Source organism: Cyprinus carpio, chromosome A4, assembly GCF_018340385.1.
Source record: "Cyprinus carpio isolate SPL01 chromosome A4, ASM1834038v1, whole genome shotgun sequence".
NCBI classification, from domain to species: Eukaryota; Metazoa; Chordata; class Actinopteri; order Cypriniformes; family Cyprinidae; genus Cyprinus; species Cyprinus carpio.
The window spans coordinates 12,069,411-12,088,320 of record NC_056575.1 but is presented as its reverse complement, the minus strand read 5'-3'; the positions used below and the strand labels follow the sequence as shown (position 1 = coordinate 12,088,320).

General features: G+C 35.2%; 1 protein-coding gene and 1 long non-coding RNA gene across 2 annotated transcripts; both read right to left on the bottom strand.

Annotated features, from left to right (window-relative positions):
- Nucleotides 1-447: 447 nt before the first annotated feature.
- Nucleotides 448-8,098, bottom strand: LOC122139992. Its single transcript, XR_006156717.1, has 3 exons — nucleotides 7,846-8,098; nucleotides 1,803-1,820; nucleotides 448-561 (listed from the first exon to the last, which is right to left on the bottom strand). It is a non-coding gene; the product is annotated as an uncharacterized LOC122139992 (long non-coding RNA).
- Nucleotides 8,099-12,223: 4,125 nt separating this feature from the next.
- On the bottom strand, nucleotides 12,224-18,400 carry LOC122139991. The gene is made up of 5 exons (XM_042741169.1): nucleotides 18,232-18,400; nucleotides 17,420-17,613; nucleotides 16,185-16,323; nucleotides 15,156-15,283; nucleotides 12,224-12,730 (listed from the first exon to the last, which is right to left on the bottom strand). The coding sequence occupies exons 1-5, from the start codon at nucleotides 18,383-18,385 to the stop codon at nucleotides 12,413-12,415; spliced, it is 933 nt and encodes a 310-aa protein (XP_042597103.1). The 5' UTR covers nucleotides 18,386-18,400; the 3' UTR covers nucleotides 12,224-12,412.
- Between the last annotated feature and the right edge of the window lie 510 nt (nucleotides 18,401-18,910).

Here is an 18,910-nt window from a genome sequence, read left to right as displayed (position 1 = left end):
ACGGTGGTGAATTTCCATTTCTAACTGTAGTCAGCTTTATTTTGAAAGCCCAATAAACAGTTGATTGCCTGCACACAGAGGTCTTTCTGTGTTGTCCTTTTGCTTCTTTTCAGATACTACTACCTTTTCATCGTACCTTTCCATAAAACATAAAAAAATATCCTGCATCTATAAACTAGTCTAGGCATTAGTACAGAGTGCAAGGTGTGGGGCATTCATTTGTGTCAGTGTGAACCCTTAAAAAGCCCATATGTGGTGTGGTGTGTGTGTGTGTGTGTTTGTATTCACTTGTAGTTTGTGTGCTGAGTTTTACCTGAACTGTTGTGGTCACAAAGTGATCATTTTGGTGGAAATCACAGTGGAACAAACACACACACTCTCACACACGTGACGGTAAGAGTGCCGTGGGTGAAACTTAGATGTGAAAGAAACCCAAAGGAAGGGGAGTAAAAGAGTGAGGTTGGGTGGGGGGGCAGAGTTACATGGTTGGACACCTACCTTTCGTTGTCACCACAACCGAATTCTCAGATGGGGCGTCACCAGAGTCTGGGGCAACATTCTCTGAGTATGTGACAGACACAGCGGGAGGAATGCAAGTGCCTCTTTCAAAGCATGAAGCGTCAGCACACACATACAGACACACATATGCTAAAGGACAGAGACGATAAATATACTCACTCTCAGACACTTATATACATTTATATACAGATATATAAAAATCTTATCACACGCACACACACACACACAGTGGGCCTCATTCATAAAACACAAGCAAAAGAAACTTCTGCTTGTCTTTCATAAAAGAAGTCCACTATCAGGACAGAAGGAAATGGAGAACTCCCCAAAACATTCCTGTTCTAGAAAGTGAAAGAAAATAAAATGATCTCTGAAGCGTGAACTGGACATCATTTAATAACATATGTAATTATTTTGTATATGTCAGTTATTTATATAGTATAGCTATAAATAGTATTCGTATAATATCAAATATATCCAAATGCTAGCCTTGTGATAGGAAACCATAGCCAGAAAGCTCTGCAAAGCCAGAAGCTCTACAAGCCAAAAATCATTCTAGAACCTCTAATGAGACGTGTATGTTATCAGCACGCTGGTAACACATGCCTTAAATGTCCTCTGAATGAACAACTCATGATCACTTATGCACAGAATACAGGGAGATTCAGATCATTTTTGACTGATATCTGAAATAACACCGATACTCATCTGGTGAGTACTGCACATTTGTGCCGCTGTGGTCCACCAGTGCTGTAACCTTATGGCCTTATTGAATGCTTTGTTGCTTAAGCAAAAATTGTGTCACACAAAACATCAACATCAGTACTTCCAGCATCACACATACTGCTTGGTTTGACCATAACCTCTGTTTTAAACTGTGCTTCATACATCGCTACACTATTTACAGTATTGACATTACTTACGATAAAGTAAATCAACACAAATCCACTCACAACACACTACAACATACTTCACCTTCCTAATATTAAAAATTACCAAAAATGCCCTTGGATTACTGAAGGATTTATATATAGACATGACCGACTAACTCAGAAATGCAAAATACATCGTCTAAGCCTGTCGCCTAAAGTGAAAATTTTCGCAAAAGGCCTTTAGTGACTGGCTGACTTAATAAATACTACATATATATAGTTTTTGTCAGTACCAGGTTTAAAGATTGTTTTCCCCTCCCAATCATTGACTCAAATTTAACGTTGTCCATTCACTCATTAAAAACTGATCCAGGATGAGGCAAACAAGGTTTTCTTAAGAAATTCAGCACTCACCTTCAGGTTGGCCATCATCTGTCAGGAAAAAAAAGAAAAACAGCTACATGAAGTTTCCTTTTTTTTAAGGTTAACGAGGCTTTAAAATATATATAAAATATTTGGACACTTGATGTCTAAATGGCTTTTCTATTAAATAACAAAAACCACTTCATTTTGAAAACAAAGGTTGTGTTGTCTTTACCAAATAATGCCATTTGGTTTAATATTTGTTATCTACTGTAATAACATTTTTAATTCTGGATAATTTTTTGGGGCCACTCTTTTTTGTAGTTTGTATACAGAGCTATGAGGGGAGCTTTGTTTGTCTTTAAGGCATTTAGTTTTAAAACCGGGTGTCAGTATGCAGTGTTTGTGTTAGTTGCAGTGCATATGTCTAGACGTATAGCAATAGCAAACAGTTTAAAGAGGCACATGTTGACACAGCGTTACAGTAAACCCCAGTAGAGCATGATGAAAGTGCTCTTGTAGACACTAGTAAGGTGATTAGGGAGTTAAAACAAAAGCCTAACAAGATCAATGAACACACACACATTCCTCTGTATGACTGTTCTCAAATAAACCAACTATTGTATTTATAGATTATATAGCATGGACACATGACTGGCACCTGACTCTTTTCAGAGCAGACAAAGCTGAAAATGAACTTAGCCTATCTCATCTTTGATTTTTCTTAGAAAGCCCTGATGCTAAATGTACTGTATACCTATAAACAGAGTGCTGAACAGAAAGTGCTACAGGATGAAAACGAAATGTCAATAGCTTCTGCTAGAGAGCAATGAGATTAAATTTGAAAAATACATTTTAAAATAATATTACAAAATAAACTCATCTTTTTAAAACAAAATAAAAACAAAACAACAAAAAAAAAAATACTAAAGACAAAAAAATTCAGAATTTTAAAGCAAAATATCAATAATTTAGTTTTTAAAACATTACAAAATCTTACCAAACCCAAACTTTTAAAAGGTGATGTATCAGCTGAGAAAATCCCGGTAATCTCACACGTGTCTCCATTAGAGTTTCAAAAGAGATCTCAACTTTGTCTTAAACTGTGTTCCGAAAACTAAGACATTTCTCATCACATATTTCAGATACTCATCACATCTTTATACCTTCTAGGGAGGTTTAGGGGAAACATATCATACAACAAATTTTTTTCTCTTTATACCTTCTAGGGAGGTTTAGGGGAAACATATGAGACCATAATGAGTCTCCTGACCTCTTAAAGAGCAACTTCTGAGCAACAAAACCTTCCTCTATTATACATGATGTAAATGTCAGCAGCTTTGTCTCGGCAACCCGCTTCTGTTGCCTTGGCACGGGCTGCTGTGAATTCTATGAGGATGCCAGCCTAGGCTGATCATGGCACAAAAGGATCTCTGTGAGAGTGTTCCAAGCGCGAGCGCTTCATTCCTGGCCCCCTGCTGCCATGAGCGCATGTGAGGAGTGCCAAATGCGAACACCTGTGCGCTTCTCCTCGTTTAGCCTCTTGATATTTTTGACATCTCTCAGATTTCAATTCCCCTCGTTTTGTTTGCTGTCTCTGTCAGTCCATCTCTCCTTCACTGGGGTATTTCTACAAGTTCACTGTCACTCAGTATAGCCTCGTTAATGTGTGTTTCTGTAGCTTCATCATGTCTTGTGTTTTGTTATTGTGATCATCATATGGAGTGTAAAACTCCTCAAAAGTCTTGCCAAAATATTTGATGAAAATCAAAATCTAATGTGGAATAGCTTGAAATCATAATAAATGAAACACAACACTAAAAAACATAAAACAAATAAAAAATAATAATAATTTCCCCCATCTTATTAATAATTAATATAATAATGGGGATGTCCCCCATAGGCACTATATAAATATAACAATAATGATTATTATATATCAAGAAGATTTTGCATGTTAACTTTAACATAATTTATTTTATCTTTTTTTTTGCAAGTAAATTAGATAGACTAGTCCTGTTTTATTTTATTTTAATTTGTATTTTTTTTTGTCTTGCGCTATGTTCATGTAACTAGTAAGAGTAATTATTATTAGTATTATAAATCAAGCTCTTTTTGCATGTGAAGTAGCCTTCTCAGACCCATAATCTTTTTATCTTTCTTTCTTTTTGATCTTGTGCATGTTGTGAGAAGAGCACTATACGGGGAATGTTATTAATAATAATCATTTTATTTAAGATGAATTATATGAATATTCTCCCTTTTGAAACACCTTAATCTTTTTTTATCTCTTTCTTTTTTTGTCTTGTGCATGATGTCACCCCGCAGATCACGTCTTTTGGACCTCTGCTCAGATTTGGCAATGATGTGGATCCTTCCACCCATTAAAGAGTCATTTATGTCACCGCTGAGCTGGCTGGTGTGGCATTCTGCCCGTTTCGAGATCCCCCTGGCTCATCCAGCAATAACGACAATTCTGAAAGGTATTGTTTTACCATCGCAGTGCAGCACAACAGAATGCAGGTATGTTCAGCTGTCCCTACAGCTTCCATGAGGACAGACAGGCTCAGGTTAACCCCCCCTACACATGAACAGTTGTTATAACCAGCCCTCCAGCGTAATGTAGATAGAATTTAAACATCACTTATTAAAGAACATTTTCAGTTACATGCTTTTTGTCTGACAAGCTAATGCACTGCAGCACAGACTGAAAAAGATTCATAAAAAAAAGTGTATGAATGCATGGATACGCTTTTAGTTTGCCGAATCATCTCTTTTTTAATTGTAAATGAGAAAAAGTGAGAGTGAAATACACAAGGGAATGACATCGGAGAGCAGATGACAGATTTTTGATGAGTTGATTTATGAGTGGATCTGACATAAAGGAGCAACACTTTGACTTCTTTGACTGAGAAAAAGTGAGAGTGAAATACACAGGGTCCAAAATTAAAACTCACACAAGAAAAAGTTTCCAGTTGGCAGGTAACTGTATAAGGAATCGCAACATAATACATGATAGTTAAAGTAATTGATATGCATGATTAAAACGAATGACATACAGACTATCTACAAATAAATCATTGGGAAACATGTTTTGTAGGATACGTATAATCTTAAATCCTCCAAACTATCATGGCAACAAGTGAAATATTTCTTACATTAAAAGCACTATAATAACAATAAACAATTGCCGAAATAAAAACAGAAAAATAAATGATTAAAAATATGTGTGTGTGCAATTGGATAAAGCTGTTGTGCTACCACACACAAAAAAAAAACAAACACTAAAAAAAAAAAAAAACAAACACACACAAACACACAATATTATATATTTATTGATGCATTATTATTATATCTAACTCGATTTTAATATAAAAGAATGCATAATTCATGACTAAAAAGAAATGTTTATGTATTTATTTATAATGGTGTGTGAATGGAGCTAAATTCGCTTCATTCACACACCATTAGTTGGTGAAAAGTTAATTTTGGGCCCTGGATAAACACAACCCCTTGTAATGTAGGGTGGGTTTGACATGGGGGATTCTTTCACCTTTGACCTTATCTGTAAGTCAGTATTCAAAGGCCTGCTAATTATCCTGATATGGCTCCAGAAATAAACCTTCGCTGACTTGAAATACCAAATGTTTGTAGTGTTTCCTTCCATTGTGGTTTTCCTGTGGGATGCTATTTGTGATGTTGGTCTGTGTGGATATAGGTCATAACCTCCATCCTTTGATATTATTTATCATAGAGATCAAAGTTCAGGCAAACAAGAGCTCAGGATTCTCAGCATGATAGAGACATAAAGTCACTGGGTGAAAGATAGGAGTAACACAGAGAAGAGCGAGAGAGCAATGGGGATTAAAAGTCTGCTCATTCTGAACTATTCCAAGGGTCTGGAATCCGGTTCCCTGGGGTTCCAGCCACGTTCATCCCTCATCCAGCTTTTAAAGCCTGGAGACCAACACTCCACAGCAACCCCAACTGCCCCTCCCCCCCCCATCAGCTGTTCCCCTAGTCAAATTAATGAGAACATCTAATCTTTTTTTTTCTTCTTTTTTTTTTTTTTTCAAACAGGCATGGTCTCAAAGTCTAATACTCTGTCTCTTGAGGTTATTTGTGGAAGGCATCTACTGTAAATGGAATCCATTGTAATTAAATATAATACAGTGGGCACATTATCTCAAACTGTATTTTTATCTTTCACAGCAACCAATTAGAAGCCTCATTTTTTTTGTTACTAAAAAAAGGACAGTTGCACTGCAAAATCATTTTCTTAATCACAATTTTGGTCTTGTTTTCTGATAAAAATATCATCAAAAAAAAAAAAATTTCGACATCAATATTTTCGATATTATGGTTTGTTTTCAGAGAATATATTTTTAATAATTTTTTTTTTTTCTCACCATATTGGCTAATTGTTGTAATTTTTAAACATCAATCTTTGTGAATTTTATTAGATTTATGCTTAAAATTTGAAAAATAAAAGAAAAATGCATTAATTAAAAATATAGTCTCTAAAAACAATCTTATCCCGTTTTGTTTTCAGGTAATTTTTAATTTTCTTATAAGTGGTATTTCACCTAAAATGAAAATTCTGTAACATAAAAGAAGATATTTTGAGTATTTATTTACTGTATTTGTCCGTACAGTGTACCAGAACTGTTTGGTTACCAATATTCCTCAAATTTCTTCTCTTGTGTTCTGCAGAAAAAGACGGATTTATTTAATACGGATTTGCAATGACATGAGAGTGAGTAAATGATGACAGAATTATTCTTTTTAGGTGAACTAACCCTTTAAGGATTTTTAGATGAAAATAAGACAAAAATACTGCTTAATAAAATATTTTATGTATGTTTTCTTGATGGAGAGATGATTTCAGTCACCATTAGCATCTTCTCCAAAGTCTTTTTATTGAAACCCACAAAAATTCATGGATCATGCCGCCTGCCTTTTTATTACCAATGTTTATGAGCATCATCAAAATAGCTTCCATAACATCAATCTCCCAAATTCTGCTTCATAATCATTCATTGTCCAGAGGTGGACAGATCCCATCCAGATTGGATATGTTTAGTGATATTAAAATATGAGTCATCCTCAAAGGAAAGCCACAGCCTGACCAAAAATAAATAAATTAAATGTCACAAGTGCTTGTCACGTATGATGAAATCTCATAGCATTTCTCATAGCTGTTGTGCTCATGCATCTGAGAAATCTGCCTTCTTATACTATCCAGACTTTTCCATTTAATAATAGTAATGATGATTCAATGAAGGTCAAAGTACAAGAGCACACACTGTGCAGCATCATCATACTTCACCATCCATTAGGCAGTGGAAGCTGATCTCTATATCATCACCCCTGAAATATTTGTCTATTTGAGCACGTAGCATCCCCACTGGGCCATCAGCATTGCATCATCTATCAGAAATGCCTCTGGCAACCACAGTAAAGCTGAGCTCTATGAAACATCAGCGCCGGGTAAGTCAGCACCATTCCATACCCAGAATCCTGTATACCTCATCTGACTCTGCACTCCATCATAGCAACGGTCATGACAATACTTTCTTTTTATAAAGTTGCTTGGATAACCTCATCATCCAGCACAATGTGAATTCCAAAGTCGCTCCCAGAGTTCCTGATCATCCCTGAGCTTTTTATGTCTGCTTGAGTCATTTTGTCCTTCTGATGCAAACTTCTTCACCTGCTTCTACTTCTAGCAACCACCTTGAGCTATATGTTATACGTTATGTTTTGCAGTACTTTATAGACTGTACACTGTTTATTTCATCTCATGCAACTCAGAATACACAATTTTCTGATTTTTTTTTATTTCTCTCTTTAATGCAGCATTGTGGTGTACGTTTGCCATATGCGGTTGAAAAGTCAGTTCAGGCTGCTAATTAGTTATTAGCAAGTTTGTTAGTAATGTTGAAGTGGCATCACTAATAAAAGTTGTTGTACATCTTGATTTGGTCAAATTTGCCACCCTAAAACATTTCTCCTACCTTTCGTTCCTTGATCAACAGATTGCCCATTAGACTATGTAATCTGTGGCATAATGATGGACAGAATTTGTTCTCACCTTTCTTTGTGGGCTCAGGCATGTTGAACCGTTCTCCGCTGGACCAGGCACCAGTTGAAGGGATTCAGTGGTGAGTCTGGGCTGCCCAATGAGTGGGGCAGGGGGTGTCCTTTAGCCAAGGGGTGTTATGACGAAGAAACAGACGTGAGGAAAGCTGCACCAGAGAGTTTGGACGTCAGTGAAGATGAGGGCAAGGAAGGAACATGAAGGAGAACATAACAGATCTCGGGTAATGAATAAATGGGGTTTATATAGCGCTCATCCTAGCCACTCCTCTCTCTGTTTGATAATAGAGCCCAAAAACCATCCATAACACCTCCCTCCCCTTCTCTCCTAAAGTCCTGGGGATTAGATGTGGCCCTGTCTCGCTGTGCCCCTGTCTCCTCACCAGCTGGAGTCAGACAGCGAGAGGGGCTTTGGATAATGTTGCATTGCAGAAAAAAAGAAGGTATTTCTGTTGACAAGGTGGCATTGCTTTGAATATCTCACAAAGCCTTCTGCAGGTTATTTTTATACTGAATGCTCCAACCTTCAATCAAAATGTAAAAATATACATTTTGCAATGTGCTTATCTTTCATAATTGATAAAAATATAATAATTAATAAAATAAATTATTAATAAAATATAATAAAATATTAAAACGTATAAATAAAGTGTAAAATTAATTTTTATATTTTATAATTCATAAAAATGTAATAATATAACAAATAATAAATATTATTATGTAGTAATAATAATAATAATAATAATAATAATAAAGCAATAACACAAAAATGTATAGAAATTTATATAATTAAAAATGTATATATATTTCTATAATTTATAATATATAATATAATAATATATAATAAAAGGTAATAAAATATGTATAAAATAAATGCATAAAATATAATTTAAATTAAATAATAAAAAATACAAATATATATTTTTAAATACTTTTCATAAAAACATTTTAAATAATATACTACATATTTATCTATTTACCTTACTACATATCTATCAATTTATGTGCAAATATATGTACATATGCAAACTGCGCTTTAAAACTTGGTCTTTAATCCTGCCAATGAGTTGTTTGTAATGAATATACGACCCTGCCAGTGGATGATGGGACATTGTAACCAATTTACTATACTAGTAACTACAATTTACTACAATTTACTTCGCAAGGCCCATGTCAAGAGCATTCACTGGGTGCATGAAATCGATATTAGTAGGAGATGTTGTCATCCAGGGGTTCCCAGTGTCTAAGCTCCACCCTTTTACTAGAAGGCCTCTGGGTGATATTTAGGGCTTAGTGAGAAAAAAAGGAAACATTCACTTCACCTTTCAGGCAAGTGCCAGAGATCATTTTGATGTCATCATGTGGATAAGTGCCAGGGGCGGTGATCTGAACAACCGGGACTATAAACTCTGTTAAGATGCCTGAGCAACGCTTTTATACTCTGTAATTAGAATGCCAGCCTGGCAATGTCAACTCTGACATTTGACATAACTAGCACGGAAAGACATTGGAACTGTGGGATTGTTGCCATTGTCAAGACTCTAATAATCTTGTTAATGCTTTAATTCTCATTATAAATCAGGCTCTGCGTCTTGACATGCCAAGGTTACTTTAGGTTGTAAAATGAAAGATGTGATACGACTTCTCATAACAAAATTATGTTATTAATTATCAATAATATTTCATAAAAAATACATTTACCTTGTAAAATATTTAAATTTTACATTAAAAAGTAAAAGTTAAACATTAATATTAAACATCTGTACATAGGTGTAATAAAAATAATTTTGTACTTAGTGGTTACAACACTTGACAGTTGACCCACTGTCTGTGAAAAGTTGAAATGTAGACATGATTATGGCAAAGATGGAAAAAATAAAATGTCAGCTTCTCAGAGGGTTATATGAATGATGATAAGTAATATTAGATGGTTCTGCTGAGCCTGTAACATATTATGTATTAAGCCAGGACTCTTTTTTTTTGTAATTTCATGCTGTTGTTATTCTGAAAGACTTTGATAGGAATTAGTCAGCAGTCATTCAATCAGTAGGAATCCATGTTTACAATGGGATTTTTTTCAAAAAGCATGTCACACCATAAGTATGTGGTCCCATTAACAACATTAATTTGAAATGGCTTTTTTAGTTGGTAGTGTGTGATGTAAGTAGATTTTGATCTGTATGAGTTTCTTTCTCCTGTTGAACATAAAAGAAGATATTTTCAAGAATGTTGGTAACCAAACAGTCGACGATAGCCATTGACTCCCATACTATAGAAGTTAATGGCTACCGTCAGCTGTTTGGCAGAAACTCATGGAACAGCTTAAGGGTGAGTAAATGATGACAGAATTTTCTTTTTTCTGTGAACCATCCCTTCAAGCATGATTTTTGGCCTTTATTGGTTGTGGACTCTCCAACGAGGAGCCCATTTATAACCCTGTGCGTACAGCTCTTAAAGGCAGGTTGCAGGGAAAGTATCATGTGGGCCTTCCACAAAGTACACACAAAACCATTTGGACCAGACTGGTGGTTAAATCCCCATGAGGATTCGGCTCTCACAGTCACCATAAAAAGCTCAGGCTAGAAAGTCAGAGTGGCACCTGCCTGCACTAATGCACACACACATAGACACACACGAGAACCTAAACAAAGAAGAACAGATATCCCCTCAGAATTTCAACATCTTATTAAGATTCAGTGCATTTAGTAGAATGGAGCTTCTCCCTTTGGAGCAGGCAGTGCTTTAGATGTAGTGATCTAGTATGGAAGCAAGGAATACTCGCTGCAGAAATAGATTCAGAAACAGTCTCTAAATTGCACATTACCATGTGTGAGGAGGACCCTGTGGCCAGTCAGTCAGTCAGTCAGACAGACCAAACCAAAAATCTGTCTTTTAGTAGAGTGTTAAGTCCAACTTCAGTATCCACAATGATGCCAGTGAAGAGATCGACCTCAACAGCTGCTTACAGTGGCTCCAAAAACCATTTGAACACTTAAGCCATGCTTAAAAATCTATGCATTTTATTGCAGCATGTAACAAAATCTGGTGGCATTTATTGTAAAGATAGACAGCAGAAGCACATTTAGCATTTCACTAAAAGAGGATTGTTGGGTTTTAAATGCTAAAATAATAGATCATTCTCAAAGTGTATGCTCAAAATGTTTGGCTTCATTCATTCACTAAAAATTAGCTAATTGCAAAAATGAATTAGAAAAGTGAAGCTATTTCTGAGAAAAGCACAGTTTCTTTGCAGGTGCCACTTGGTTTGAGATTTTGTCATGCATTGACATTCATACATTTTTAACTGTTACCCAGGTGTCCAAATACTTTTTGTGAGTAAAACTAAAATTAACTATTAAAAATCATTTTCTTAAATAGAAATAGAGCAGAAAATATAAATATTAGATAAAAAAAAGACAAATTTTGCATTGGCAACGAACTGAAATAAAACAAGTTGAAGTACTAAAATTAATCAAACTAAAACTAAAATAAATGGAAATTAAAGCTAAATAGACATTTTGCCTATTTAGCCTTTTGCTATTTAGCCATTAAGTAAATTACTGTCCAGGATTAATAATTAATCATTAATAATAATTAATAAAGTTGCTGTCCAGAAACAAAAAAAAAACAAAACAAAACAAAACAAAAAAAACACAAGAAAAAAAGCACAACTGTAGTGAGCAACAATCAAAATCTACCGTGTAGCAGCTTTGCCACCTACTGGGAACTAATGAGCAGTGCAGGAAGGAGATATTTAGTCTTTATTTGTTTTAGCGCTTTTCAAGTTCCAGATGAAAAACTGATACAGAAACTTGAAATGAAAATTATAATGAAGACGGTTAACTATATATGACAAGCATACACATTTTGTTTTATTTATAAACATGGCTACAAAAGACACTTTTCTTAACCACGCTGCTCTTACACTCTAAAAACTGCTGGGTTAAAAAATAACCCAACCTTAACCACGCTGCTGGGTCACTATTGGACAGAACACGCGCTGGGTTGGTTTGACCCAAGTGCTGGGTTTTACCGTTTAACCCATATTACTGGGTCATTCATTTGACCCAACCAGTGGGTAAAATTAACCCTCTTGCTGGGTTAAGTCAAACAAATAGTTTAGTCAAATAAATAGTTATTATTTAATAATAAATAGATTATTTCCTGTCTCACTGCCTTTATACATTAGTTACAAATATATTTTATATTACGAATGTAAAATAATTATTGTCTCTGTAATACAATAAACCAGAGAGGCCATGTATATGTGATTTCAATCTTATTTAATTTAAAACATATTATTTCTTTAAAAACAATACATTTCTTTAATACTTTGTTTGTATACAATATTGAATACATTCTTTACCCCCCCATCCCAACCCCCACCCACACACCCTCTGACATTCACCCTTCCCCACAGACTTTATAACAAATGTAAATCTGTCCAAATATTCAGGCATTAAAAGTCATTAAACAACTAATTTGAACTCTCATACGATTACAATTTAATTTATTAAGATGTGTTGATTTAAGAACAGCAACAAAATACATTTTAAAATCATCTACATATCATGTGGGCCTGAAACCACTGTTGTCCTCAAAAACTTTACAGAGGAGGACTCTTTCCCTTCAATCTGATATACAGCATGCTGGAGAAACTCCCAGGTGGGGAGACACTGCTTGGTGTACTGAACATCAAAAACAAAAAAAGCTTTAAAGCAAAGATCAACCGCCTCCAACAAAGACACAGTCTCAATGGCGTGGCCTGGAATAATGGCAAAGGTCTGTGATGTCCCCCTTGTCTCATCACTGAGGCACAGAATGTGCAGCAATGCTCCAGTCATCTCATGGTTTAAATATTCAACCATGTTGGTCCCAACCTGTTGATTACACACAATAACTTAGAGTGCTGCAATATAACTGACATGCTAGTTAAGCTTTTTTGGTGGAAATATAAAAAAAATTGTATTGCAAACATTACCAAATATGACAAAATGTGTATTTACATATTTATAGTAATGGTAATAAAAGAATAATTTGGCCTAATATTATCAACATTTAGGCATTAAAAAAGTCTAAATATTACTGTAATGTTGATAGTGTCTTTAACATTAAAACTCACAAACCCGCTTGTTAATCTCCTGACTGGCAGCACTGATGATCATTTAGATAAGCTTAGATAATTTTCAGCTTAGATAATTTACATTTATGCATTTGGCAGACACTTCTATCCAAAGCGACTTACATTGCATTTCAAGATACACATTTACATTCTTATCAGTTTTTGCTTTCCCTGGGAATCAAACCCATAATCTTGCCATTGCAAGCGCCAATGCTCTACTGTTTGAGCTACAGGAAAGATAATGTTACACAATAAAATGAAAGATGACATGCATGGTAGGGTATCATGTAAATTAAAATTTTAAACTGGCGCCTGTCCATTGAAAATAATCCAGGCGGAAATTCCTTTACACTACTAATCAGAGCCAGATGTGACGACACGTACTTTGATAAAGGCCTATAGTTTTCTCATTTAAATGTTATTCTTCAGGTAAAATGTTCTGTTCTTTGTTTATTGTTGTTTACTTACAGTACTTTTTGTTTTCTCATTTACTGGTTTGGTTCATTTGAAGCCATTTTCTTGATGTGGTTTAAATTCTAAATAACTGCTATAAGAACAAGCTAAAAATGAAGCACCATCACCAGTACTCTGACTTGCGATATAATAGCTGTATATTCTTAGTATACAGACAGACATTTCCAGTGAAATCGGACTCGACAGCTCAAATTATAAATCATTATTATAAATGTACCGTTGTGAATCGGGGGAAGTTAAAGGATTAGTTCTCCCCAAAATGAAAATGTCCTAATAATTTACTCACCCCAATGCCATCCAAGATATCCATGTCTTTCTTTCCTCAGTGCGAAAGAAATTATGTTTTTTGAGGAAAACATTTCTGGATTTTTCATCTAACAATGGACTTCATTGGTTACCATCGTTTTTAAGTCCAAATGCAGTTTCAAAAGTCTTTGAAGTGTTTAAACGGGCTGTACACGATCACAGCTGAAGAAGAGGTTGTTATCTAGTGAAACGATAGGTCATTTTCAAAAAATTTTAAATTATAATTTATAGACTTTTTACCTTCAATAGTTCGGATTGAGCTGATCAACAAACGGACAGGGAACTACGTCATCACGTTGAAAGGTCATGCCGGCGCCGGCAGAAGTACCGCCCCACTGTTTACAATGCGACCATACGTAGGAGGATAGTTCAAATAGTATTATTTGCAATTATATATATATAGTAATAGTATTCAGTGAATATGAATATGAATAGTAAATGAAAAAAATTCTGATTAAAATTAATAGTAGGCGTGACCTTTCAACGTGATGACGTAATTCCCTGTCCGTTTGTTGATTAGCTCAGTCCGAACTATTGAAGGTAAAAAGTCTATAAATTATAAAAAAAAAAATAAAAATGACCTATCGTTTCACTAGATAACAACCTCTTCTTCAGCTGTGATCGTGTACAGCCCGTTTAAACACTTCAAAGACTTTTGAAACTGCATTGATTTGGACTTAAAAAAGAATGGTCACCAATGAAGTCCATTGTTAGAAGAAAAATCCAGAAATGTTTTCCTCAAAAAACATAATTTCTCTCGCACTGAGGAAAGAAAGACATGGATATCTTGGATGGCATTGGGGTGAGTAAATTATTAGGACATTTTCATTTTGGGAGAAACTAATCCTTTAAGGTGACTGGGACACTGGGAAAGGACACTGATCTTTCATGTACTTGCTCAATAACAGATTTTTGTAAAAATTTGTATCCAAAAAAAGTTACGAATTGCAGCTTTCCTTAACTTTTGTTGGGTAAAGCTGCAGTCCATAACTTTTGGTGCTCTAGCGGTTAATAAACAGAACTGCATGCGTTTTGCAGAAGAACATTGTAACCGGAGTTACTTCTCTCTTTTTATGTCTATGACGAGTCACACAGGTACTGTGCTCCTCCGCCAGTCTAAAATAGTCTGAATATAAAGACTTATTATATAGGTGTACCGTTAGTGATTCAGGATAAGACAAAAACACGACTTGAAAAATGTATTCATGATGTACTCACTCATTATATACTATTTGTAAATTTTGAACACACACAAAAAAAAAGTTATGGACTGCAGCTTTCAAAATTATAAATATTGTAAATTATCAATATTGTAACCCTGAATTACTTTCATAGTTATCAAGCATATCAAACAGTGCAAACGTCCACCCTTATTGAAGTAGAAACACTAAAGCAAAACTTACAGGCTGCATGTCAATAAATGACTTCTGGGCCTCCTCTGTGGTGGGTCTGAAGACCTTTCCTCCTCTCCTGTAGATGGATGGGGGAAGCAGAGTTGGCAGGACCTTCAAAGCTGTCTCCTCTTTAGCAGCTAAACAATTTGACCAAAATACATAAAGTTGCATTAACATTTATATAGTATGCTGTATATAACAATTCATATTTCTAAAGTAGCATTTCTGACTTTTCTTAACACTGATTATCTCTTCATCACAGAACCTGTTAGTGGGTAGGATATATTAGGCAGCAAGTGAACATTTTGTCCTCAAAGTTGATGTGTCAGAAGCAGGAAAAATGGGCAACCATAAGGATTTAAGCGAGTTTGACAAGTGCCAAATTGTGATGGTTAGACAACTGGGTCAGAGCATCTCCAAAACTGCAGCTCTTGTGGGGTGTCCCTGGTCAGTAGTGGTCAGTATCTATCAAAAGTGGTCCAAGGAATGTATGTGTAACATAATATACGTTTGTGTGTATATTATGGGTGCTAAATATAACATACACACACATATATTATTTTAACACAGACTTTTATGTTAGATGCGATTAATCGATTTTACAGCCCTATAACCAAGAGTGTTGATTCGATAGCCTTTTATATAAAAAAAGTCTTATATATGGTGTTCATTGGAAAGCTTGCTTTTAAAAAGAATGCGAAACAAGCAAGAGATATTTAAGCTTTTTTTATTTAATTTTATCATTGTAAAATGACTGACTGACTAAGAATACCCACATCAAGTTTCAAAATTTATGGGGACTATTTAGAATTTTTGTGCTAAATATAGGCTATGAATGATATAAGTTTGAAACTGCAACAGTGGTGGTAGACAGAGAAGTAGAGGAGACGTAACAGCAAGGATCCTATTGAAGACTACATGGTGAATAAAAAAAAAGACATTGTTTTTAGAGCTACTTCATGGAAGTCTGAAATGCTTTAGGTAGGTGAACAAAAACAAAATTATGACAAAATTATAACATTATAAGAAATAGCTTACCTGGTGTCATGTCACCCAGTACTGAGGGCAGTTTACCCTCTCGCTGGGCATATGGAAGAATTCTTTCACTTATCGTGGTCCAGTTTTCAAACAGTTTCCTCGCTGCATCAGGATACAGGATACAGAAATCTTGTGAAATCTGATACATTTTGAAAACATAGAAAACACATGTAACTAGAACAATACGGTTAAAAAAAATGTGCTTGCAGAAAGTACCTGTTAGGAAAGAACAAAGTACTAAAAGATGTTAATTTGACAGATTATCAGTTAGAAATGAAAGGAAAAACCAACATAAAATGTCTTAAGTTAAGTAAAGTAAAGTAAAGTAAAGTAAAGTTTTGGTACTTCAAATGCCACCAGAACAGCTTGAGCGCTCCTTTGCATTGATTTGACAAGTTTTTGAATTTCTTTTACAGAGATGAAACATCCTTCTTCTAAAAGATATTAAATCTTTTGGTGATTTGATGATGGTGAAGAAAAGCTTGTTAGACAGTGCTGGTCTAAAATCTCCCACAGGTGTTCAGTTGGATATAGATTAAACCATTCAGCATTTAATTTAAACCATTCAGGTGGCATTGTCCTCGTGGAAGAGACCACTTCCAGGAGGATAAAAATGTTTTATGATAAAGGTGATCACTCAAAACAACTTTGACCCACTGAATGTGTTTTGGCACTGCTAGAAACATACAGGCATTAATGTTGGAGTAGGTTGTAGCTAAACTCTGTGGACCTCCAGGAACATGGATTGGAGACCTCTGCTCTAAGAAGATAAGTGGACCAAAACCATGCCTGCAAATATTCCCCCACATCCCCTCACTTGTAGGAGTCATGGATTCAGGTTTTTCCTTTAATAAAGGTTGTAACTTAGGTGTTAATAGTCAAGTATGTTAGTTAGATCAGTGAAGTAGACAGTTCAGAGTAACAGTACAGTTAGTAAGAGAAGTCGCCTTTAATCAGTGCACTGGATATGAATTTACCCTTCTTCTCCTTTTGTATAGTCCAAATTCGCCAAATGTTACATGAGTACCTACAACACATCAGGCTATAATCATAAAGGTCAATTTATAATCTGGCTATTTGTGCCATGACAACAAATCAGCAATCAAAGTTCAAAAAGATGTTCAAAGTTAAATAACCAGGATAAAAATCACTTGAATGCCCACTTCTCAAATTTCTTCAATAAAACCAAAATAATTAATAAAATAATAATAAAAATCAACAAAAATCATTCTTACCATGCCAGGATTGTCTACAAGCCTGGGGAACTCCTTCAAAACTTCCGCAATGCTTTTAGACCCATTGTTGCGGATCCACTTGCCTCTGTAAACAGCCGTTTCCTTCATATAATTTTCGACTTCAGAGATGGGATATTTGTGGACCTTCAACCACTCAACCATCTCCTGAACTTTTTCGAGAGGCACTCCATATTCTGTTAAATAAGAATGATAAAGTGCAAGCATAAAAGTACTATTGTGTTATGTGCAAATAATAACTATAGCCAGCTTTTCAGCAAAGGATTGTATAGCGACACAATCAAATTTAAGCAATGAGTTTTTTTGTTTTTTTTAGGGATGACGTCATTACAGACACCATTTAATTGGTAAAAGGCCACCTGGATGGAAACAGCCTGGAGACTACAAATTTCACAAGCTTTTTTTGTGCATATTTACTTTGTCAATAACAAAACAGCGTTAAAAACCGGATGGAAACTTGGCTATTGGCTAATGCTGCCTGGTTTTTTAATCTGCATTAAGCAATTTCTGACCACTATAGGGTGCTCACTGTCACGGTCAACCTTGTGTATGCATGTTTGTCTGTGTGAGCAGAAAAATCTGGCACCTGTGTGAACTGTGAGCGGACTGTCATGTTCAGGAGAACTATAATTTGGGCTTAAGTGCCAAATGGCCACTTACAGCAGAAATAAAGCTGTTAACAGCCTGGTATAAAAAAAGTTCCCTTTATAACAACTGTATGATTAATTTTAATAACACCTGCTTGACTAATCCTTTCAGAGACCTAGAACTGATTGAAAATTATGATCCATTACCTGGTGTAGAGATGATATGGTCCTGCTGTGGTTCTAGGTGACCAGGTTGCTTTAACTTTCTCATCCGTTTCCTAACATTCCGCAGACGCTCTTCAAGGAAACCTGTAGCAGGCCTGTGTTTACGTCCAGGTGTGTACCAAGCTCCCTGTAACATTAGAATAAATTCAGCTTAAAGTGACCAGGATTGGGTGAAGCATAGTTTTGTACAAGAGATGACTGAAAGGGATTTTAGGGAGCCATAAATATTGTTTGTGTCAATATAGACCGTTTTCACATATCCAGGTTTCTCAGAAGCGGAAGTCGTCATAGTTGGGTTAATTTCTATAGCGGTGAATGAGAGGCTACATTAAATATATTTTTGTGTTCCCATTTGCTCAAATATCAAAAGAAAAACTGTTTTCACGACTTTCAATAAGAGGAAAAAAGTAGAGAATCAAACTGACATTTCCCACAAGATCAAACCCAACAGCTCTAATTATAAATCATTATTATGAACTTATTATTGCAAAATCAGGGTAAAGTAAAGAGACAGTTTTCAACACTAATGTTATGTACTTGCTCAATAACTTAAATCACCCAGCCCTAATATGTATACTGTGTATATATATTTTTATATATTTACTTGTACATTTTTCCAACACAGTAACAAAAAACCCCCTCCCACCATAATAATTAAACA

Excerpts from the sequence above, each read along its gene's own strand:
- LOC122139991 (XM_042741169.1), bottom strand. The coding sequence starts at position 18,385 with ATGTTACAGGGAGCTTGGTACACACCTGGACGTAAACACAGGCCTGCT. Across the intron at positions 16,324-17,419 it reads TTGTAGACAATCCTGGCATG|ATTTCACAAGATTTCTGTAT; the intron begins GTAAGAATGATT and ends AAAATGTATCAG. Across the intron at positions 12,731-15,155 it reads CATTTATTGACATGCAGCCT|GTTGGGACCAACATGGTTGA; the intron begins GTAAGTTTTGCT and ends TGTAATCAACAG.